At 40.6% G+C, this 25,538-nt stretch overlaps 1 protein-coding gene across 8 annotated transcripts in view; it reads right to left on the bottom strand.

The window, feature by feature from the left end:
* The window catches only part of ppfibp2b (PPFIA binding protein 2b), a 144,325-nt gene that overhangs the window by 21,137 nt on the left and 97,650 nt on the right, over positions 1 to 25,538 (bottom strand). For 6 of the 8 annotated variants that reach the window (XM_049574417.1, XM_049574409.1, XM_049574413.1 and 3 more), the window contains 11 exons: positions 20,533 to 20,760; positions 18,203 to 18,295; positions 12,764 to 12,872; positions 10,276 to 10,337; positions 10,066 to 10,141; positions 9,876 to 9,958; positions 9,636 to 9,703; positions 9,493 to 9,558; positions 8,028 to 8,088; positions 5,908 to 5,949; positions 4,906 to 5,071 (listed from right to left, as the gene is read on the bottom strand). In XM_049574417.1, the coding sequence (XP_049430374.1) occupies positions 4,906 to 5,071; positions 5,908 to 5,949; positions 8,028 to 8,088; positions 9,493 to 9,558; positions 9,636 to 9,703; positions 9,876 to 9,958; positions 10,066 to 10,141; positions 10,276 to 10,337; positions 12,764 to 12,872; positions 18,203 to 18,295; positions 20,533 to 20,760 (1,054 nt within the window). The remainder of the gene's footprint in view (positions 1 to 4,905; positions 5,072 to 5,907; positions 5,950 to 8,027; positions 8,089 to 9,492; positions 9,559 to 9,635; positions 9,704 to 9,875; positions 9,959 to 10,065; positions 10,142 to 10,275; positions 10,338 to 12,763; positions 12,873 to 18,202; positions 18,296 to 20,532; positions 20,761 to 25,538) is intronic. The other 2 variants (XM_049574410.1, XM_049574412.1) reach the window with 2 other exon arrangements.

Raw genomic sequence — 25,538 nt, 5'->3', positions numbered from 1 at the left:
TTGTTTGAGCTGTCCCAGCTTAAAAATTGCATACCAATGCATCAAACGTGCTACAACTTGTAATCGTTTCTTATCACTCACAACATGATGGAAATCATACAGAAACTACAGGCAGTCGTTCTAAATTCATACATTCAAGATTTGTTTTGGACACTTGGTGTTTTCCATGAAGCCTTAACGATTCTTCTTCTATGCTATATACACTTGCACTACAAAGAAGTACATTTCACCCTGGGCATATTATTCATCACCCATGTCATGCTGACTGATCTCAACAAGATGGTAACAGAGTTACACACTGTTGAGATGAAATACCCACCAACATCATAGAGGTCATGTTTTCCGGGAGATCCTGAGGCAGAGGAGGTTATCAAAGTGAGAAGAAAGCAGGCAGAAATAAAGCAGAAGCAAGTATTAGTCACACCCTCTTTATCTCCAAAATAAAAGCTGTATACGTGTTAAGTGTGTACATAAAGCAGCAACATGCTAATCTACGAGCCTCAGGCAGGTACCAAACTGGGCCAGGAACTGAGACAAGATTAAGTCTGCTTGTTTACATGAAACTCATATTTTTCCGACAGATACTGAGAGTGTGGGCGGCTCTTTGTTAGCCCTGAAGCTGCTCAGTGTCCAAGCCATAAGTAAGAGCTCACCTGGGATGACAGATGACCTAAAGAGGAATGAGGTCATCCCACACTCATTTTCTTTCTTCATTCTTAAAGGGACAATTCACCTCAAATCAAAAATACATATTTTTCTTCTTACCCGTAGTGCTACTTATCAATCTAGATTGTTTTGTGTGAGTTAGAGTGTTGGGAGATATCGGCCGTAGAGATGTCTGCCTTCTCTCTATTAAAATTGAAGTAGAAGACACTCAGCTTGAGGTGCTCAAAGCACCAAAAATTGCATTTGAAAAACTCAACAAAAGTCTCTTTGCATACATCATGACCTGGTTATTCAAGATAATCCACAGACCTTGTTGTGAGCAGTTTCATGTAGGAACTGTTTTCTTTCTACCTGACTACTCCTGCCAACCGAATCACTGCACAGAAGGAAGCCTGCATCTACACATGGATGACAGGCTTGTGCTCCTGACAGTGTGAGGTGTAAACATTAATGGTGCCCTCCTCAGCTGAGCTGTAACATTAGTTAGCTCAATGGTGTTGGTAAGTTAGCTGTAGATGCACACTTCCTTCTACATGGTGATACAGTCCGCAGGTGTAATCTAGTGGAACGAGTTTTCATTCTAGGTTGTCAAATACTGACACTATGTCAGACTCCATGGCATTACGTAGCAACGCACAGGGCACTTTTCGGTGTCTCTATGTGATGCATAGCTGGCTGTCTTCTAGGTGAGACACGTCGTAACACATGATTAACATTGCAAAATGGCAGTGGTTATGATGAGGCAACAAAACTACTTGGTTAGGTTTTGAAAAAGCATTATATTTTGTGAGTAACATAGGTATGTGATACACAGACGTTAGTTACGCAAAATTACCTTTAAAAAAAGTACACATTTTTGGTTTCACATGGGACACAAACAGCTGTTTCCTGGGTGAAAGTCTACTTTTATTTGACCCATCTACCTCCCCTCCTTTCCACCCTACATGGACTCCTCGCTCTTTCCACTACATCAGCTTCTCTGGGTGTCAAATATTACCGTGGATGGGTTTACATTAAAATTAAAAAGCCTGGCATATCTCATAGAGACACTGAAGGAGGTCTTCAGCCTCAGTATCAAATGTTAGAGTGTGACTAAGCAGCGCAATATGAAAACCTGGGAATGAGAACCAGCTGATGAAACTGCTCACAACAAGGTCCTTGGATTATTTTTAATAACCAGGATATGATTTCCGTAAAGAGACATTGCTGTTGAATTTTTTAAATGTATTTTTGGTGCTTAAAGAAACACAAGCTAAGTGCCATCTAGTTCCATTTTACTGGAGAGAAGGCAGACATCTCTATGGCAAATACTTCCAAGACTCTGCAACTCACCAAAACAATCTAGATTGATAAATAGCACTACACGTAAGAGGAGAAATATTTATTTTTGATTTTGGGTTGAACTGTCCCTTTAACCTGAATCATCCCTCTCAGAAACCTGACCAGAGGCTACCTCCTCGAGGAGTTTAACCAAGGTGGTGCTAAAACAAATTGTCAACTCATCATATGGTGATGTGATGGGGAGTTGTTTGATGGAACGATTCTTTTAATTCCACACCTGTTTACTTTGAGCACTTGCTCGACTTGCTCTTTCTCAGCAACATCCTGCTTCAGACTGTCAGTGAGAGCATACTGGGTGAGGCGGTGAGAGCAAAGGGGGATGTCAGGTTACATCTTTGTTTGTTTACTTTGGATGTCTAAGCTAGTTGAACTGCACACATCCTTAAGCTTGCACTCCTCGCCCTCTCACAGCCCTCTGATTACCCTCCTGCTTCAAGCTCTGGCTTTGTGTAGGCTGATACATGGGTTGCTGTTCGCTTATATGCCTATTAGCTTTAAGTGAGTGTGTATGAGTCTCAGTGGATGCTGATACGAGAGAGTTGGGCATTATCTTTGACAGCTCTCTGAGTCATGAAGGAGTCCTGGTAATCCCAGGCTTTAAAGGAGCTTGATCCTGTGTGAAAACAGTTACTCACCCTGACTCGGCTCTGAGCTATGGCTGTCAGTCTTGTTTTGTTTATGAGATAACTGACAGGAATTTTATTTGTCAGAAAAGCTTGTTTGTATGACTTCAGAGTCAGAACAACAACATTAACCAATGACTCAGATCCCAGTGCTGACATTTGAATGTCTGTGTGAGCATACAGTACCTAAAGCCGGAGCACTGGCACTCCTGCAGCGAACTGCAGCCAGAACACAAACAGAGAAAAGAGCAATCCGACAGCAAAGCAGAAAGAAGGAGAGAGGGAGAAAGGGCACAGAGAGGGAAGCAGTTGGAGCAAAGTTAGTTGATGTTAGTTGAGCTCAAGGGTTATTAAACAGTCAGTTAACTGAAATACTTTTTTTTGCCCAGCATTAAAGGGTCTGTTCAATTACTTATTTTTCCACTTATACTGGGGTATTCTTGAATTGTAAATTGGTGGTTTTGTAATTTTAATTAATCTGCCAGAGAATTTTATACAACTGAGGTGAATGATGGTTCATTTGAGGTGCTTAAAACAGTGAAAGTGACATTTGTAAAGCAGCAGCTTTTCAGAAACAATGGGTCTCATGCATGAACATTTTTGTGTCCTTGTCTGAAACATCTCTTTTTTCTGTGAGGTTTGCTTGTACGAGTGTTCCAAGTTAATTACACCAAACTCTGTAACCCTCTGTAACTGTACAAAGTTGTCATAAATTGCTCATTTCATCCGAGTGGCAATCTCCAGGGCTGAAAAATAGAGCTACTGGGGAAGTGCCAAAAACTGCAGTTCCTCAAATGGCCACTTGAGGCTGGCTCCAAAAGCGAGTCAATCCTTATAGACCCCTATCTTTAAATGCTCAACTTTGCAGCAGAAATAATCATGCTTACATCCTGTTACAAAAAACGGTTTTGGTCTTTGTGACTTCATGACAACTGTACTGGGGGGTCAATATTTGTATAACTCACCCATTTATATTTTATTAAGGCTTGAAGTTATGCATAATTAAGGTAGTGTCTACCTTATGTGGCGTCTGTTGACAGGTCGCTACCACAGCAACAACACTGGTTAAATAACGTTACCATGGCGTAACCCCACAGTCACAGAGTAGAGCTGTAACTGTCTTTATTTCAGTGTGTTTCCAGTTCATGAAAGTTAATCGTAATGTTTTGGTTGTCAAAAAACTGCCAAAATGCCAAACGTGAGGCTTCAAAATAGGAGTGTGCGAACCATTAGGTGAAGTCACAATGGCATCGTCCATTTTTTTCACACAGTCTAGGGTTTCATCTTAATGAATACTGACGGTACATGTGGAGGTACCCATTGGGGAAATGTAATCAGCGTCTCCCAACTGCTTTACAGTATAAGGCTGTCTGTTCTGCCCTGTGGTGGGCGTGTTTCATTCACAAAAAGCCAAGAGTTACCCCAGAGTAAAAAGAATTTTACAGAGCAGAGCTTCAAGACCTGAACAGACTGATTAGTAGGATCAGGTGTTCCAGTCCCTACATTTCTGCACAATTGACTTGAGTGGGGTGGTTATTGGAGATGACCACTGGATGATGTTTCTACTGTTCACACACATTTTCAGTTGTGTACCTCGACATGACTGAGCGTTTTGGCTTTTTGTCACATGACACCCTCAGCAGAGGTAGGCCAACCGTAGGCTGATTGGAGCTGGGTGTGTGACTCTAGATGGTCACTTGGCAGCACAGACAGCATCTCTTCTTTTCAGCCACAGCCAGTGATCGCTTTGATTTCCTTTCACACACCACAACTTCTTCATTAAATCAAGACTCAGGACATTTATTACATTTTTATTTTTTTCAAAGAATCTGTTTCTATATTTAGATATTTGTTAAATTATTTTAGTTCACTATGTTGTTGTCTAGATAATTGATGTTGTGTAGTTTGTGCACCTTCAGTTAAAATGACTAGTCAGTCAGGGATGAAAAATGTTTTAAAGTGCGAGTAGCCAAAACAATCCCCAGAGACGATGTTGGCATTGTACGTTTCTGCAAACCACAGACTTGTTACATTTGCGTTCTTACGTAGTGGAATGAGATACATTTTCTTAAATAAGTCGTATGTGCCACTTAACAACAAACCTGTTTGAATGGTTCTTGCATGAGGCCCAATGTCCCAGACTTCACTATCAACACTTTTCATTAAAACCGTTTTCTTTAAAAGGCAGTAAATACTCAATATTATCTTTCTAAAGTATGGCAAGCAGATGAAATCAAACAGAGTAATTATTCTCCTGTTGATTGGAGAAACTTACTGAGAGTGTAGTCCTGGTCGTGGCTGTGGACAGGAGAGAGCTGCACAGGAGATAAATACTCTCCATCTCTGTCTCTGTCACCGTTTAGCTCAGACCTCAGCTCGCTCTTTTTACTTTTCAGTTTCCCCGGCAGAGTCTGGTACTTGCTCAGCTCCATGTGAGGACTCTGGTGAATAGAAAAAACAAAACAGCACATTATTTTTTTAGTCTGATTCAGCACCAAATTCCAAAAAATTACCATATTGTCTGTTCAAAGTGTGGTATCAGAAATGTACTAGCCTTTATGGGCAAGCCCTCATAATTCACTGAATTCTTTTTTTCTCAAATTTTTCTTTGTAGTTGGAAGTTATCTGCTTCTGATAATCTATGGCATTTTATTTAAGATGAGTTTTAGGTATATCACATTTCGTCTACATCTATATACAGTACTATGTTCAATCGCATCTAAATATCTTTCATAAGGTAACAGCAAAGTCATGATTTGATTTGCTCCTTTGCTCTGTTGTATAACAGACTGTCCTTTGCAGGGTGAATGTCTGACAATGGCTGTATCTGAGCAGGCATCTCAGTCAGTGGGGCTCTGAAGGAATAAGAGGAGAAAGGCCAACAAAGAGAAAACATCTGGGAGGCACCCATGATTGCAAGCACTTCTGACAGCCACTTCAGGTGGGTCTTGGCCTTTTATGTGTGTGTGTGTGTGTGTGTGTGTGTGTGTGTGTGTGTGTATGTGTGTGTGTGTGTATGTGTGAACACAGTATGTTCATGTGTGTCTGTGGAGCGAAGACTGTGTGTGAATGAGCATAAAGCTGTGATCATATAGGAGACATCTTTCTTTTACTTAGAGGTTAAACTTTTCTTTTCACTGGCAACAATCAACCAGAAATGTATCCAGTGTGTGTGTGTGTGTGTGTGTGTGTGTGTGTGTGTGTGTGTGTGTTTATGTAGGTTAGGTGAATGTTAGGTGAAGGTTAGGTTGTGTTAGGTCATGCAGCAGATCAGTACCTCTGCCCTTGTGTCTGATTCAACTGGCTGGATCTCTACAGCCTATAGCCAACCAAGACACAGGAGAAAGGAAAGAACACACACACAGACGCACACATACACATACACACAAATCCAGTTAGATAAAATCAGATTAAAAGAACATCAGTGTTTATTGTTTATTTAGAAAGAACAAAGTCAAGCAGGTTATATAGTTCCACACTGAACTGACGCTGTACCTACAGCTTAGGCTCTGTGTAGACACGTGCCCTACCTCTGTAGTCTGACGTGCAGCTCCCCAGAAATATAACTACACATTGCAGCGACATAGACCTTCTGTTTAATTCTTGTAAAGTGAAAACCATTTCTCTCACCAGAAGCAAAACTTTATTTGCTTTTATTTCAAACATCAGAAACTAAACTGTAATGACAATAAAGTCCCCACAAAATGGCATTTTAAGTCTTGTGTGTGATTTAACCTGGCTTCATATGAGAAGAGGAAATGACGGCTAACTAGGCTAGTTTAGTTCTAGGCTAGTTTATGCAATACGAAATGTCATAGACCTATGCTGATAATGTTAGCATATTGTATATATGCGGAAAACATGTTCTGTATAACACTATTGTTTCATTGGTGAACCTTGTGGGTTACAATGCAGTTGAATTTTGTAACATGACCTTTGTTAAATGTTGCTGTTGTTCCTGACTTCATATGAGTAGAGAAAAATTCTGCTAGCTACTAGGCTAATTTATGCAATGTAGAATGTTAAAGACTTATGCTAACAATGTTAGCATGTTGTATTTGTGGAAAAAACGTGTCTAGCAAAAGACAATTTTGTCTGTGACCCTTATGGGCTATTACTGGTTATTGCTATTATTGCATGTTTTATGTGCTTTAGTAGTTAGTTGAATCAATCAAACTTACAGTATCTCACATAAGTGAGTACACCCCTCCCATTTTTGGAAATATTGTATTATATCTTGTCATGGGACAACACTATAGAAATGACACTTTGATATAACTTAAAGTAGTCAGTGTACAGCTTGTATAGTAGCATAGATTTACCTTCCTCTGAAAATTACTCAAAACACAGCCATCAACATCTAAACAGCTGGCAACATAAGTGAGTACACCCCACAGTGAACATGTCCAAATTGTGCCTAAAGTGTCAATATTTTGTGTGTGCCAACCATTATTATCTAGCACTGCCTTAACCCTTTTGGGCATGGAATTAACCAGAGCTCACAGGTTGCTTCAGGAATCCTCTCCCAGATGGATGTGAAGACACCTTGCGCTCCTCCACCTTCAGCTTGAGGATGCCCCACAGGTGCACAGGTGAGCTTAGGGCTGGATACATACTTAGCCAGTCCATCACCTTCACCTTCAGCTTCCTCAGCAAGGCAGTTGTCATCTACTAGGTGTGTTTTGGGTCATTACCATGTTGGAAAACTTGATAATGAAAACTTGCAGCTCAGTTTCTGAAGAGGGGCGATCATGCTCTGCTCTGAATTCATGTTTCCCTAAATGAACCGAGCTCCCCAGAGCCAGCAGCACTCACACAGCCCCAAACCATGATGCCGCCACCACTATACTTGAATGTAAGCAGGTTACAGTTGTCTTGGTGCTCTTTCAGCATGTGTGGCACCTGTTTAGATGTTGATGGCTGTGTTTTGAGTAATTTTCAGAGGAAGGTAAATCTATGCTACTATACAAGCTGTACACTGACTACTTTAAGTTATATCAAAGTGTCATTTCTATAGTGTTGTCCCATGACAAGATATAATACAATATTTCCAAAAATGGGAGGGGTGTACTCATTTATGTGAGATACTGTTAACTGCACTTCACAGAAACTCAACACAGTGGCAAAGAAACCAACCACTACCTAGGGTTCTGTAATTGCAAAGCGACGCAGACGAACCACCACTCAAATATAAGAGCTCACAGCGGCATAGGTTACATATGTAGGCTCTGCGTACAACTATAAATGAGTCTTTAATGAGCATGTTGATCAGGTGTTTAGTAAGAAATAGCAGCAGATGTAGCATGTTGAATCAGACATTACAGATTAGTTATATTAGATTACAGAAAAATGAAATTCAATCAGTAGCAGTAAATGATTTTATATGCACTAACAAACCTTTTGTAAGGATCCACTCTGCAACTCTTCAAGACTGCTGGAAAGCAACCTGCGCTGATGCCTGAGTAAAAACAGAGTTCAGAGTTAGAAAAACAATTAAATGATAAATGATCGCCGCCACACTTACTGTATGACTGCCTACATTTTAATGGCCTTACACCACACATTTTTTCAAGCCATTTCACTGTCATAGACAAATTTCCAATGTTGGTATAAAATCATGAGAGTTTTACTTCTGTTGGTGCAGGCTCCTGTAATCTCAGTCGTTGGGTGTAAAGTGGTCATAAAATTCAGTCTGCGCTGTCTCAAGTCAGTCTCAATATGTTTGATATAAAAAAGTTTTTAGTCTTGGCTCATGCAAATACTGAAGTTTATTGTGGTGAACATTGTCAACCATAAAAAGCTGCACTCTCTCCAGCACCAAAAAAGAAGCAAAGCAGCAGCAAACTAGGCTGACAATTAACACAGAGGGGACTCCGGGGAGATGCAAGAATGTGAACAAGTCCTGGTTCTCTTGGACCATGAAAAAGGAGGAGAAACTGGTGAGTTGTAGAGTGAAGAAGAGTTTAATTCGGTGTGTGTCTCATCCACCATCCAGCACTTATTGAGAAATCGTAATTTTTGAAACAGTTCGCCTCCTTTTCATTGTCTCCTCCCACTAAAATAAGGCAGCTAATCAACAGAGGCTGGAAGCATGCTGAGGCAACAAAATCTAAAATGTTCACTTTCTATGTGTACAGTTTATCTTCACAGTCTATTATTCATCATTCATTCATTTCCCTTAACCACTTATCACGGTCACCCAGTGTCAGTGTATCCCAGCTGACACTGGGCGAGAGGCGGGGTACACCCTGGACAGGTCGCCAGGCTATCACAGGGCTAATGCATAGAGACAGCCAACCATTCACACTCACATTCACAACTACAGTCAATTTAGAGTCACCAATTAACCTGCACGTCTTTTGATTGTGGGAAGAAGGCGGAGTACCCGGGGAAAACCCACGCTGACATGGGGAGAACATACAAACTCCGCAGAGAAGGGCTCCCCCACCCTGGGACTAGACTATATTGATGCTAAACTGACAAGAATACCGATGACATATGACACCTTTACTCTTGTGTTTCAAGAAGTATGTGTTTTTGTGGATACATGAGAAATAGTTCATATGTCATATTTCTTAAAAGGGAGTTTGGCGTAATGTTTTCCACCAGCAGTGGGATTGGAAATAATCTGAAAAGGAATCTACTTATAGTCTTGCAAATAGCAACCCTGAAAGATCCCCAGTCTTTGTAACATCTTACAGTGTGTGACTAAAAACACACACTGTCTTTAGATGTAAGAGGGTGTCAGACTTTAGTCTTTATTAAAGTCTTTTCACACTCCTCTAGTGTTTGGTAGCCTGAAAGCAGGGCAGATTTGCACTGTTCAACAGAAGTCATTCAAACAAAAAAATCATCTCCTTACCACGATCCATTAAGGAAGCTTGTATCTCCAGTGGACAACAGTGATGTGTCCATAGAGTTCTGGATACTGAAATGGCACACAGGGGTAAGATTAATACTGAGAAGTGAGACGTGTGTGTGCGGGTGTATTATGAGTGTTTATACCTAGAGTCCAAGTCTCTCTGGTAAGGAGATGAAGATAGCATAAGTGGAGAAGACCCTCTTGATGAAATCTGTGCAGAGACAAAACACAAGTTTGTTCTTTTTAGTTCTTCAGAAACAATATCACAGATACACAGATTGTGAAGTGTTTTGATTACTGCTTAAAATTGCATTCAATTGTTAGAAATTGTTAAAAAAAAAAGAAAAAGAAAAAAAAAAGGGTAGTGTACTTCATCATCTTACCTCTGACCTGACAATATCAGAGTGTGCTTTGTGTGTGATGGCTCTAAGCCTTAAACTGCCACTCAGCTCCTCTTCACTGCTCCCTGGATGGTGAACAACCAATATTACACAATTATAAAAACTAGGACGGAGAGAGTTGTGTTTTCTTCCCAAACTCATATTTCAGGAGAGAAAGTGATGTCATTCTCACCCTGTGTGAGTGCCATGACGTCCCTCATCTTTCTGTACTGACCAAGCAGAATGGTCAGCTCCTCGATTTGTCGATCCTGTCATCAATAAGACATTAATATTTTGTCTTTTGTGAATTAAAGAAATGATGGAACCCTTTTATTTTCATCAAAACAACTCTTAAAGTGAACTTTCATTACAGCAGTGGTGTAGAAAAACAGGTTTCATTTACCTTTTCATCATTTGAAGCCAACAAAGACTCCATCCCCACCTTCAGTCTCTGGTATTCTTGGTCTAACAAAGAAAAACGAGGTATTGAAATCTTATTTTGGACTCACAGTAGCCTCACGTCTTGTTAATTTAGGGCGTCTGATGGGTGGGTGCCTGATGCGATGTTGGCGACAGACATGACAGCCATGCTAATGTGAATAAACAAGCAAAACAAATACACACTGACAGCGCGACTGCCCATACACCATCACCTGTGACAAACACTGCAGCTTTCCATAGTGACAGAACTGGTGTTGTGTATAGTGACGATGCCAACAAAAAAACAGAAGTCTCTTCTGGGTTTCTACAATTACACTTTCGTAAAAAATTAGACTTTTATAGGCAACACAATACAAACACACACACACACAAACTCAAACAAATCTGGGCTTGATTTCATTCAGTATCCTTTCAATACAGGAACATATCTTAAAGGGGAACTCCACCAATCTTTAACCAGTACTTCTCAGCCTGTCTATACAGTTATATAATGTCTTCTGCGTCTTTGGAGGAGTTGTGTCAAATCTGTGAGCATAACCTCAATGATGACCTCAGGTTATCTCAGCTCAAGCTGCAAATTTAGAACAGAAAACCAAGGGTACAGACAGGGATGGTCCAACCAGATGCTATTGGTTGCACTGTGGGAATTAAATGCAGTGTTTTTTGGGCTTGACCCATACTAAAGACCAAGATAGGCTTGGACAGTATCATGGTATTACTGTATACCAGGGTTTTCAGAAGTCTTGACAGTGCGATTGTCCATACTGTCATACAGGCACTCCTCTCTCTATTAACACACACACACTCATACCATATTATACTGTATACCCTGGTAATATTTCAGGAAGGTATGAAAAATTATATACCGCCCAAGCCTAGACCAAGAGTCAGAATTTATTGGCCTTTGTTGCATCAATTTTGACTATTCTTCTCCTCCTGCTCGGCCAAGTTCTTACAGAAGTAATAATTGCTGAATACTAAATTGCTAGATCACCCCTTTAAAATATCTGGCTAAGGCAAATCAAAAGAGACTTACGCTAAAATCTGACATTTTAGATGGCATTGCACATCGAGGTTTATACACGCAGATACCACGGCCACTGAGAATTCTCAAGATAAAGAAGATAAACAAATAGTTTGATCAGACACCTACGATGCAGGTGTTTGCTTGCAGTTTGTTAAAGCTCTGGTAGGCAGTTTAACTTTGGTGTCATCGGACAAAAATCCCATCCTAGGGGTGTTTTGTAATTCAAGTGGTCTTCAGGCTTTAAACAATCTAGGATATGGGAGACTTTGGTCAATCACATGTCATTTCAGGAAGAGAGGGCATTCCTACTGGCTGTTCTACAAATGCACATGCATGTTTATGTCCCTTCAATGAAAGCCTGATTCAATCAGCAGACGCAGCAAACCGAATGCGCAGCCAGTGCAAACACCAGCTCTGGGGGACGGGACTGTTCCGAATCCCGCCGGATCAGCAAACTCCCTGTTGCTGCTGGTACACAGCTTAGACCCCGCACTGCTGCTGGCCACCAGCTCACTGTGACATCCAGGGGAGGAAAGGTTTAGCTAAAGCTGCCATCCATAAGTTTCTCGAGCTGCTGCCTGACTCCTCGCGGGGAAGCAGTCCACAGAGCAGTGGCAAGCGAGGTGGAGGGACAGAGGGGTGGCTACCTTTTGTTGGCTAATTCTTGTCTCACTTGTGGTCTGAGCTGTTCTTACTTTGCCTGATTTCACAACTTGTAAGGATTTTAAAACTGCAGTTGGAGCCTTAATGACTGATACTTCTCATTTGATTTAAAATACGCCAATGTGGAGGCAAGAGGCTGTGGCATTAGCGGGATAAAACCCTCAATGTATGTACATTCCATGTTGCACTGCTTGACACTCTCAGAAAAGCTCTAAAACCATGCCAGCCAGAAGGTTTGAAAGGATGCAGAGTCTTACAGCACTTTGATTTAATGAAGCTTGAATGTTTACTACAACCAGCACAAACTTAAGCTCAGGTATGGTCAAATCTCAAACCAAACACTCCACCAGCACACACCCGATAATACTACTACTAAGCTTAAACATTTAAAGTAATCACTTGCTGTTTCCATGTTTTGGATTTGTAGAGATTTGAGTCAAAAACACTTGGGAATACTACATAAATATTTGTTATGATACAAATTGAGAAATCAAGTTGTCAAGTGGCCGTACAGGCAGAGCAGTTTGGTTTAAAATGAGACCCCTAACGACAACACACCATGCCTTACATTTGTTAATCAGCTGCTTGATATACACCTCCTCTACAGCAGAGGTCAGCAGAGAGTCAAAAACAAGTCAAGTATACAGCAGAGGAGAGAGGGACATGTTGATTAGATATTACAGTAAGTGGCTCTAACACACACATCTGCAATGACAGATGTGGGCCTAGAGTGAACAGTCAGACTGTCAGCTGTGTGTACCTCTCTCTGTGTCACTGGCTGTGCCACCTCTGGCCAGCAGCTGGGTCTGCAGGCATTCAATCTCAGCATCTTTGGAGGCCAGGAGCTGCTGCAGCTCGGATATCTCTGCCTGTGGAGGAAGACAGAGTACAAGTCAGTGATCTGTGTTAGACTTCCAGGTCACTGGACAACTAGGAGTTTAAAGGAACACTTCATCCACAAAATGATCATCTGTATATCAATTACTCACCCTGTGTTAGTAAATTTGTGAAGAAAAGTTTGTTTTTCTTGCATTCCTCCACAGCGAATGAAGAACTCACAAACAAGGACAATTTTTGATGAGTAACATTTCTGCATATGAGAAGCGCACCTGGGCAAATATGTATGTTTGAAGTCTGCTTGTGCATTCCAGAGTTTCTAAACAGATATTTTGATAAAGTTTTGTTGTTGTTAAACGCACCCACCTTTTACTTCAATTCATCAAGAATTAGCACATTTTTGGATTCTTCATTCACCGTGGAGGCATGCCAGAAAAACAAAGTTTTCTCTACAAATTCAGCGTAACAGGGTGAGTAATTCATAGAAAAACGGCAATGTTGTGGGCGAAGTATTCCTTTAGGTCTTTGGTAACTGGACTTGTCTTTTAAAAACAAGAGTATTTTGTCAGGTTTACTGGCTAACTGGACGGATAAGAATTTAAACTGTATGTGATTTACAGGCTGATGTCTGATGGTTCTCATATCAGAGGCACCAGAGTCACATGAATGAAGTGTGAATTGTCAAATCACTCAGGAAATGATAATAGACAGCACTGTGAGCTGCTGATAATGCAAGTGCATCTCCTCAAAACATAGACCAATACACTGGGAAGAGCTCCACCATAGGTATTCCAACTTCTGACAGCTACTGAATCAGTACTACTATATTGAAATTTAAACACCCCCTAATGATGATATTGAAATATTTTACTGTAAAAACTGTGTCTGAATCTATTTGTTCTGAATTCACCTCTTAAAAATTAATTCTGAAATATTTTGACATGCAGTTGCTCAAATTTGATTGGTCAACTTCAGATACAAAAATTTAAGTTGACAAATTTCAATTAGCAACATCCAGGCTTTCCAGGATGGGATAGGCAATCAAACCTGAATGTTTATGTATCAGTTGCACAAAAACAGAACAGACTGCACAACTAACCAGAGCCCCGTCGTTCTCTCTGTCATTTTGGGTTTGAGCTGCTTTCTTGGATCACATGACTGGCAAACTGTGCTCTGATAGGCAAAAAGGCGGTTTGATTGCATTCAGGCTTAATTGCCCATCTGTCTTCCGGATGCTGCTATCTGATTTTTTTTTTTTTTGGACTTGAAGATGTAGATCTGAATATGACCAATCAAATTTCCGTAATGTGAATATGTTTTTTTTTTAACTTGAACCTTTACATCTGAATTTGTGAACATTTTGAAACCCCCCCCCCAAAACATTCAAATTCAGCTTTTGAAGTTGCAGATTTCTCTCCATACCCACAGTACAGTATTTTGGCCAAAACAGACAGATTATTAGAAAGAGGAGTCCATGTGTATTCATGAGATGCACCAAGCAGTCCAACATCTCAACATCAATTTTATTACTGTGGCACTGAAGACTCTCACATGACTGCCTCATGACTAAAAGCTAAGGGCTTGTTTAACAACATTTTTTTCCACCTTTCATAACTTCTACTGAAGCTCACATGACAAACTGATAAATTAAACACTGTTTATAGTTTTGGTGCTGCAGCGTCCCTACTTTGATTCTGACCTTTGACTTTGATTCTCCCCCCTTTGCTTTTTCTGGCTTCTTGATCACTATTGACTGACCAATAAAAAAGAAAAAAAAAAACAAAAAAAACAGTTTACCCGTATCAAAGTGCCCTGGGGGCCTAGAGGCTAAATGCTGACCGTGAATCGCAAAGTCCTGAGTTAGCGCACCAGTGCATGTATGTGTCCTATTTTTGAGCTTGCAACTTTGCTTGCATCTAGCTTAACAACCTAATCTGAGTTGAAGATAAAGGATAACACATAATGGGGACAAAGCAGCTGAAGAACAACAGCAGAGAACAGGTGTGCACAGGCATGCATGTTTACATTGGGGGTATGCTATAAACCCAAATTAACACCTCCTCCAGCTGCCTAACAATAAAAGCCATGACGCCAAAGATGCCTAGAAGCCTACAATAAAAGCAAGACAGAGTAGTGAAGTGGGCTGAGTTATGGTATTAGTTTGTTTCCTGTATGTTCCTAAAAAATGAACTGTAGGGTCTACAAAATCTACAATGAACAAGTCTACAAAAATTATGATTAAATTCGTCCACTTTGAACAGCATCTGTCAATGGTCACTTCACTGCCTGCTGAGGCCCTCATACTGAAAAACTGCCTGGTGCAGCTTTATGCGCACACTTTGATAGACGGGCAATAATGATCTAATATGGGTGATCGACCCAATCGTCAGAAAAAATGTTAACACGTTACCATGTAGTGGATTGAAACCTGGTTATTGTTCGGAAATTATAATGTGTTGGCCTAAAATACCCCATTTGGGGGGCACAATCCTGGCAGGTTCGTGGTTAAAAAAAAAAAACATTAGTATTTGGGCCACAGTATATACTGGAAAAGCAGTGAGGTCTGGTTTTGGTCCTAAAAAAAGAAAAACAGCTGGAAAAACTGCAAATGGTTGCTACAGAACACCAACATTTGGTGTCCAAAAAGCCGCTGGAAACACAGCAATATCTTGCTAAATCACAACCAGGTTTGTTGTTTGTTAGTCTCTAAAAGCGTTCTGCAGCTTGGCAGGTGTGTTGCCAGGGTGACACACCATTCACCATCCCCTCCTCCTGCTGATGACAAGGTCAGCTTACATACTACATCCCTTATCAAATGTTAATATGATACACATGACATGTGCAAATGTAACCTTTTGTGGTTTGCAGAAACCTACAATCCCAACGTTTTCTTCTGGTGACTGGGCCGGGGTGATATGCATGATCACAAACAACTGTATACACATCATAATCATAGACTTACATCATCCATGCAAACTCATGAAGAAAACAGAAAGAAAGAGAAAGTCAGCAGGAGCAGCATGGATGTCCCTTTTTTCCTCTTCTTCACACTACCATGTGAACACATACTGCATACCTTGTCAAAATCAGAATGTTCTACCACTTATCTTTTTCCCTCTGTCTGTCTGTCTCCCATTCCTTCTCACTTGAATATTTGTGATTGAAGTTGAGCAACACATCACAAGACCAACAACACAAGGAGGATCAGGAGGATGAAGAAAAGAGGAGCTGCAAGCGCAAAATAAGGAAACTACGAAGAAATGGAGGAAGTGGAGAAGCAAAGGAGAGTACAGGTGGGGAAGAGGTAGAAAAAGAGGAAGACAGTGGGAGGCAGAGTGTTAGCTAAAGGACCCGGCACTAATCAGAGGCAAGGAACAAACACAGAAGTGACAAGCAAGAAGACAAGAGGCAGAAGAGGAGGAGGAAGGGGAGGCACCTGTGCGCTGCGCCAGCGCTCCTCCCAGTGCTGCTTCTCCAGCTGCGTGTGCTCCACAGTCAGCTTGAGGCTGGACAGCTGGGTCATGAGCGACTGGTAACACACATGAAGAGAGTAAGAGATAGAGAGCTAGAGAAAGCAGAGACACAGGAAGAGGGTAATGATGGGTGGCGATTTAGAGATGAGGAGAAAGAAAAGAAGAGCGGAAAAAAGTGGAGAGAGCAAGCAGCAGAGAGGAGAGGGGTTAATAGAGAAGGAGAGAGGATACAGAGTGGAAGAGGGAGAGGAGGAAGGAAGCACTGTAAGCACAGAGAAAGCAATGGCAGTTTGCAATAACAAACAATGTGTTAGGAGAGGAATGCTTTTTTTAATCAAAAGATATTAACCTCTTGAACCCTGTTGGTCCATCATCATGAAGCCAAAAATGACTTACTGCAATTTTAAACTTATAATCCTGAAATCAGTCTTTCACTGAATTCTTTAAAATAGCCTACGGTGTTGTGTTGCCCCCCTTCATACAGCTGCTCTGCATTTAAAATGATACATTCCCTAAACAATCTTTGACATTTAAAGGCATAAGTATATACAACAGATTAGAAAACCAGTTACACATAAATGGCCAAGAAATTACTTTTTTCTGGAGGAATCTAGTTTGCATGACATGATACATGCAGTGACTGCTTTGTGTGCTACGTCATCTTGGAGTGCCGCCACTTCTGTGGTGCTAAGTAACAGCAGCAAAGGTTGAAGCTCTTATTAAATTATCTCAGCTAATGGATGGCAAATTTGGCATACAATGCAGAAATTATTGAATTTCTGCCAAAAAGAATTTAGTTTTCCATGGTTAAAAAAAAAAAAAAAAAAAAAATTCTACCAAACATTAGGGGTGGGGGAGAAATTCAATACAACATCATGATCTTTTTGTGTGACAATATTGTATAGCTACATGCACAGCGAGTATATATTTTTTTTATTATATAAATACTAAATATTACAGATACAAATCAAACTTTTGGTAGCCCACTAAAATAATACAATCAATGTATTTTTCAGTCCACTAGATACATTTTGTTGCAATAAAAATGACGTGTGGGATGATGAAGTGAGATGAACAGATTGAAAACTTTGTCAACATTTGTTTTATCTAAAAAGATAAAGATAACCTTTGGGGACATAATTTGCAGTTGAAAAAAGGTATTTTATTGCAATATATTGCAATATATGTTATCCCGATACTCAGCATATCGAAATACATTTAAGATCGCAATACATAGAGCTGCAGGTGTTCTGTTGATATGTGCTACCTATTAAGATGTGCTACTTTGCCGTTCTGCACATTCTTGCAGTATACATGGTGTGAGCAGTGCTGTAAGGATTCTGTAGTGGGAGCATTATATCATCTATTGACATATGTTACGCCTGTAATCTCAAATAAAGATGTCAAAATAAAGTTTTGTGTTCAAGAATGTAATTTATTAGGGATATGCAGCTCGTTTTTGTTTTTTTTTTATTTCAGCATTTTGATTGTAGTCCCTTTCCCATTTCCAAATGGTTAGGGTAAGGTTGCTTTACTCACATCATACCAAAATGTTCTTTTCAGTTTTATATATGTTGTTGTAATGATTGTAGCCATGCGGGCTATAGGCACAGCACGTGACTATGATAAAGATCTGATATAATGAGACCAAATGAACCCTGCAGCTGTTCTTATTAACATTTCTCTATGTACAGTACATTGCACATTTTCAACTCTGTCACTCTTCCATACAGACCGCTGGAATCTGTAACACTAACTCATAGTGAAAATATATTTCTCCTACAACTCCGCTGCAGAGCACACAACATATGTCCTATATGTTTGTATGTTAAACCAGTTCAGGTTGGCTGATCACAAAGATGTGAGGTCACTATGCAATATGTGAGTACCTTGGTGGCTCTTAGTTTCCTCTCATACTGGCCCTTCTCTCCCTCCAGTTCCTCCACTTTGCTCTTCAGCTGCTTCACTTCTAAAAGCAAATCCTGCAGAAGAACAAAACAAAACACAGCTTTCTTTTACTTCATACATCTTTTTCAAAGCCAAAAGTGTTGTGACATTTCTGAAAACTAATAAATCTGAAAATTATGTGAAACCCATCTCAAAGTTAAAATCATCATTGAACTGTACACATGCCAACATATAAACAGGAGGGTATTCAAACATCAGGTTCGCATTCAGTGCAGTTATAAAGGACCCAGGGACTTAACAGTACAGTGGTTAATATGGGAAACATGATCCTCCTGAAACAGATACCACAGCGTGCAGTTATCAACAACCAGGAAGAGGATGAACCTGAGGACCCAGAACAAGACTGAAAGCTGCCCAGGCTGCCCATCTGTCAGCTGAACACTGACACTGTCCAAAGGAAACCTTGTACAGCAGTAAATATCATTATAGGAACAGTAACACGACCCATCCACCTGGTCAGTGTAGGAGGAAACAGACAGATGTAAACTTTGTTAGTAGAGGGAGGAACCACTGTCATGCAAGCAAACCACATCAAATCAAATAACAACACAATGCCTGCTCCACAACCCAATGTAAAAGATTTATAAAGACAAAATGTTTCTTTTTACAAATGCTTCAAAGACTTGAGGAGTAACAATAGGTCTTACAACCCTACAATAGCTATGAGTATGTTGCTATTGTAAGTAGGGATGCACCAGTGATGAAATTGTGGACTGATACTGATGTTTAAAATAACATTTTTTTTAAAGTGTATATTTCTTTGTTTCCCTGGCACAAAATGGGGAATAAATAACAACTCTTTAATAGTTATTTAGCCCTTCATTACATAACCTTTGAACTAGGGCAAATTCAATCACACTAATTTATAAAACATCTTTTAATATAACTTTATTTCCCATGAAAAACATCTTTTAAAAAACAGCATTTTTACTACATATGTTACTATTTATCATAATTCCCTCTCTAACACTTGTTTTATATTGCTGTAAAAACATCCTTCAAATAGCTCTATTTACCCTAGTTTCTTGCTGAAAACTCAATTTTACAAAATTACATTGAACATAACATTGTAATATTATAATTTGCCTTCGACCAATACTCATTTTTACTGACAGAGTTTGGGATGAAATTTCATTACCTTCTTATTTTTTAAATGTTTGAAATAAAGTATGTTTAAATCCATTGAATATAGCTTAAATGCATCATAATGTAACTCAATAGCCCCTTTTACACTGCCTTTCTAAGGCAGGAATTTCACGCCGCTATGCCACTTCGCTGTTCTGTATAAAAGGTACAGTTGCGAAAAGGAGGGACAGAGTTGTCCCGCCTTTAAGGCATCATCTGAGGTAATAACAGCACCGACACAACATCTGGGTAAAAACAAAAAAACAGCAGGATGGGACCATGGGTGGCACGTGCGTGACGTTTTGAGAACATGTTATGCGTGCGACCCACCACAGGAGATTTAAAAAGTAGCTGATAGCAGTTAGCAGCTACTTGAACTGTGGCTGACAATGGCTGTACATTGGGAGAACAGGATGAGATCAGATGCCATATAACAGAGACAGTAAATGATTGTTATTGCCATGTTAATGCTATTGTTACTTGTTGTTACAATTGTTACATCCTCTGTTATCCGTTAGTTCCAGCTAGGGTGCATCCCCTGAAGCACTGATATTAAGTTTATTGCATCCTTTTGTCTGTGGGGCGAGATCTCTGTTTGTCCCAAATATGTTTTCTATTGTCCCCTGGACGACAGGACACAGTTAGTAAATCCTGCTTTTAGCATGCAAAATTTATGTGACATGACAAAAAACATCAGTCACTGTCATTGGTGAATGTCATCATATTGCTTATAGCAATCAACAAGTGCAGGCAGAATATCATAGATATCGATGTTTAGCAGATAAATCGGTGCATCCCTAATTGTAGGGTTCCTTTTTTTTTTTTTTTTACCATATTGTTGCTGACTAAGCTTCAGCAGCCTTAATAACCCCTCAAATGTATGAAAGTATTTGGAAAATCAATCAGAGTCTCCATGTCTGCAAGAACCAGAATAAAGCATGACCCCGGCATCCTGCAGTGCACACACACAATCTGCAGACACACCACAAGAGAGGTTGTTAGTTTGATTCTGTGGAAATATCCAAATACCGGGTGGTGTGTGGACTGGTTAAAAAGGGAGGAGAGAAGAGGAAAAGAAATGATGGGGGAGAAGGGGAAGATGAGTTCATCCATCAAGTCTCCCTACGTGTACATTCAGTCCTCCATTGTACATCCGGGCGTCAGAGCCAGACAGGCTCAGGTCTGAGCTGGCTAACCCGACCTGAGGGCCGTGGCCCTGGGCTTGGCTGCCTCCGGGCTCCCCCTGCTGGGCCTCCCTCTCCTCTAGGGCCCGTTTCTCCTGGATACGAGTGCTGATCTCCTCCTGAAACCTGCACATCTGCTCCTGAAGCTCACTGATGAAATTTACCACACACTGGGAGGGGTGGAGGACAAATGAAGGGCAGCAGAGGAGATGAATTGATGAAGAGAAAGGGATAGGGAGGAAAGTGAGTTGTGAGAAGAGGAGAGGAGAGGAGAGGAGAGGAGAGGAGAGGAGAGGAGAGAATCAGACATGATAATTGTTAATCTAGTTAACATTTGGGAATGCCTGTTTCCATATCTGCAGGACTGTTGGCTTTTACTGGGAAAACTCAAAACTTCTTAAATTTTAAAAGCATCTGAACAACATATTGCATTGTTACATGGTTATTAATATCAGAAATGACTGCATAAGAAGGAACTGAAACTGTAAAATAAAGAAATTTCTTAACATGAGGGAGAGAAGACATCCCCATCAGCAGCACAAATGACACACAACCCATACAACGCCACTAAGGAACCCAAAAGGAACTCCCCTAAATACAAACACATACCTTTTTCCATGGGCGGTAATACAACTATGCAATTTATTATCCTCCACCTGTACAAAATGAGTTAGTGTTTGGGTGGTGAGAGTCTGTGAGACAGATGCAGGCCAGGCGTAGTGCCTCACCATCTCACATTGTTGGGAAAGTGTGAGATGCATGTTTGAGTACACCACTGAACACACACTCAGTCTTTCTGCTCGAATTCTCTCTTGGTATCATGTGAGGACAGACAGGAAGAGAACAATGAGTTTATTTTCAGGTTATTCTGGGGTCACTGCAGAAAGCAGACGGTCCAGAAGAGTTTGGAAAGCAGAGGTAAGGAGGCAAACACCATCTGTCATCTTATATGAGCAATGAACTTTTAACTTTAAAAAAGAATTCAGACATTAAATTTGGAAAATGAATTGTGTGTGTGTGTGTGAGAGAGAGAGACACAGTGAGCAGAGAACAGAGGCAGTGTGACCAGAAATGGTCGTAAAACTTGTCTCAGCATAATTTTTCTTTCATATTCATTCAGCATAGACACTGTGGCCAAGTTCATGGGTGTAACTTTGGTTTGAGAGGTGGGTGGGCCACAAAAAACAGTGGGGTCTGGGGCTCTTTCACAGGAAAAAAAAAACATTGCGATTTGAATCCCAATTCCTACATTTAAAAAAATAAGGTCTGGGAAAAAATTAAGTTGGTCATCATGCTAAATTCTGCCAATAGAGTACTACATATATCAAATATGCTACTTCTCTGTGGCTTTTCTCCATACGGGTGTATTAGAGCAAAATCAGCAGCTAAGTTCACATTCTCACCAGAATCTGACAGCTGGCCAAACAGTGGCGTACTAAGCACAATATCTGTAGTTTAAAAAAACATGTTTTTGAAAATGTGAGGGGACATAAAGAGGATTTTGGACACCCCCTTCAGTGAAAATGACACCTCAGCCCAAGGCTGAGAATGGTAGGGAAAACCCTGCTATGTATTCTGCCATCATGTTGGCGACATTCATAAGGCTTCTGTCCACATGGTGTTTTTTTCACAATGAGGGGAGATGCATACAGCTGCATGCAGCCGCCTGGAGAAAATCCAGGGTTTTTTCTTCTTCTTTTTTTTTTCTTTCCAAAGCGCTGCGGCTTTTTTGTGTGGCCACTCCAAGCGTTTCTACTTTGAAATCTCTCTTTTCATAAAAGGTGCTGGTGACACAGACACCGCTTCTTTAGCTAGACTACTGTCACAACAAAGACAGAAAAGCCCATGTGTGGGAGCAGATTGGCTGGACACAGAGTGTTGCTGGTCAGTGTTGTGCTAATATCACTGTATGCTTTGTAAGTTTGTTGTTATCTGTGTAGTAGGCTCTCTGTTAATGTAGCGTTATGTTAGCTACCTAGCTAACCTGACATCGTATCCTAATTAGATGTGAGCGACAGACTATCACGCTGCATCGCATTACATCCGATGCTCTCTGTCCACACTGGATCCATTAAATATGGAAGCAAAGGGCCACAGGCTGGAGTCAAACCCGGGCCGTTGCGGCAACAGCCTTGTACATGGGGCGCCTGCTCTACCACTAAGCCACCGACACCCCAGCATCAATATTTTTTATTTATGTAAAGAACATCTATCAGCTAAGAAAGTGGAATACAGTTAAATAAATGGTGCATCAGAAAAAGTTTCACAGGACAAATGCTACCAGGCAGCCACAGACTCCTCAGAAAGGCAAATGGATGGACTGTTGTGTTGTTTAAATCAATACATTTGACTTTGTTGAAAAAAAGTCCCTCAGAAAATATATTTGATGTGAACCATCTTTAAGCTCAACAGAGTTTATAGCAAGCAGGACAAGACAGAAAGAGACAGCAGATGGACAGACAGACTTACAGAGAGGAACAACAGACATCTGGGTAGACAGAAGAATTCACACAAAGCTTCTCTTGAGTCTACTGCCTGTTACAACTTTTGCAGCCAGCTACACAAAAGAAAAAATGCATGGTCATCCATTTGTTCCTGAAAAGCTGGTGTTTCAGTCATTCTGTGTGTTCATCAGAAAGCAGTGAGTGTGTGTGTGGTGTTGGAGTGGTTTCCTGAGGTGAAAGTGTTTGGCCCTCAGGAATGCTCAGAATGGATGCCTACCATTCCTCCTGCCAGCCGAACGAAGCCCTGCAGCTGTTACAAACCACACACACACACACACACACACACAGCTGACAGAAATGTAGACCGCTGTCAGTTGCCATCGTAACATGACCAAAGCAAAACACCACCACTCCACATCGGATATGTTGGATTTGGGTGTGTTTGCATGTGTGTAACATCAGTCACTGTATCTTATAACTACACCAACTAAGCATCAACCTGTCAATGTTAAAACAGCTCTTTTAGACACCAGACGCACAACTGATGTTGAGATTCAGGTGGTGGAGATTTAAGCTCAGAGACATAGTGATCCCTGAACCAGCTGGAGAATCAGACTAAAGGAAATAGAGAGTGCAGCTCTTTCCTGAGCGCCCTTGAGCCTAGTATGTATGGTATGAGCTCAGGTATAAATGAACTACATGCAGGCAGGCAGGTGGGCAGCAATGAAAACAAATATAATCACATGAGCCCAACCTAGGCAGCAGCTTCCGCCTGATCTAATCTGAAATTGACTATTTTTGTGTCAGTTTGCAACCACATCAGCAGCAAGAGGGAGCTGACTAAGCAAGTGCTTTGCACATCTAAATGGGACAGTACTAGTGTTGCAAGGTATACCGGAACGAAAATAGTACCGCGGTACTAGAGTATTCCAAACAGTACTATACTGCATTTGGAAAATACTGGTACTTTGAAATTGATTCAATTCATTAATTTAGTTAATTTATTTTACTCATTTATGCACACAAACGCCTTCCTTGTTCCTACTGGAGCACAGATTGCGCAAGTGGTGTGTATGACAACACCTGTATCAACATCCGCAGCTGGCGCACGTGAAAAAAGACAAGAGAAGGTTTGTCTTGCAAAGGGAGACAACACGAGACAACACAAACTTGGTGGAACATTTGAGTTACCAAACCGTGACGTCCATACCGAGGTACTTACCGAACCATGATTTTATTGGTACCATTACACCCCTACTATTTATTGTTCTAAAGGTTTGTATCCAAAAGGACTTTTCCTTAGGAAAAGTACCAAAGAGTATCGAAAAGTACCGAAATTGGTACCGAAACAAAGATTTTGGTATCGTGACAACACTAGACAGTAAATTACACAAAAAGGTGTAAGGTCAATGGGTTTAATCACGGGACGAGTCGCAGGACTTACAGTATACACATGGGTTGGGACAGGCCCAGGTTTGACTTAAAGATAATTAAGGTAACATTTGGGTTCAGGTGCATGCAGGTATAGGTTTGCAAAACTGGACCCATGCAGGACTCTTATCTAGTGCTACTTGGATATATACTGTATCTACTTGGATATATACTGTATCTGAGCCCCTCTGTGTCCAGAACACTTTAGTCAGAACAGACAAAGAAAGACAGTGACTGTTTTGTAGAACTGCACACTGTCTTGTTTTTATCTGCAATGTTGGTTGGTTGAGCAATTGGTTCACCACTTTGGTGGAGAAAGAAATATCTCAGCAACTAATGGACGGATTACCATAATGTCTGTAGAGACATTCATGGCCCCCAGAAGATTAGTCAACTGACTTTAATGTTCCCGACTTTTCATTCCACCATGAGGTTGATGTTCGTGGTTTTGTGTGAAATGTCTCAACAATTATTGGATGGATTGCCATGAAATTTACTGGACATTCATGTTCCCCTCAGGATTAATAACTTTGATGATCCCTTAGCTTTTCCCCTGGTGCCACCATGGAGAATTTCAAGTTGATGTCATGCCCTGTTCATTTTTTTGGGACAGGTTGCAATCTTACAGACCTTGATACAATACCTCCACTCGCATACCTAGACACTGTGAACTTGTAGTTTTGTTTTTGGAAGGAGTGCATACACTTTGGTAACAGAGGTAACATGGCCCATTTTTCCCCGTTAAACGGTGTTTTTGGGTGGGTGTTTTTAATGTCTTATGTTGTAAAGCCCTCTGAGGCAAACTGTGATCTCTGATATTGGGGTTTATAAATGAAACTGAATTGATATTGAATTGCATGACATACTCTCATATTCTTTAATAGCTTTTTTAAAATGTTTAATCAGCCAAATACTTTAAAAATACTTTAAAAAAATAAAAATATTAAAAATATCTGCAAAACTAATGACATCCCCTTTGTGTTTAGTGCTAATTAGCAATGATAGCATTCCAACACATTACATTTTACCGACAACATTTTACCAACTTAGCTTCGGCATGTCAGTATTGTCAT

Source organism: Epinephelus fuscoguttatus, linkage group LG4, assembly GCF_011397635.1.
Source record: "Epinephelus fuscoguttatus linkage group LG4, E.fuscoguttatus.final_Chr_v1".
Classification (NCBI taxonomy): Eukaryota; Metazoa; Chordata; class Actinopteri; order Perciformes; family Serranidae; genus Epinephelus; species Epinephelus fuscoguttatus.
Note: the sequence above shows the minus strand (reverse complement) of the source record. Positions and strands in the feature narration are given on the sequence as shown.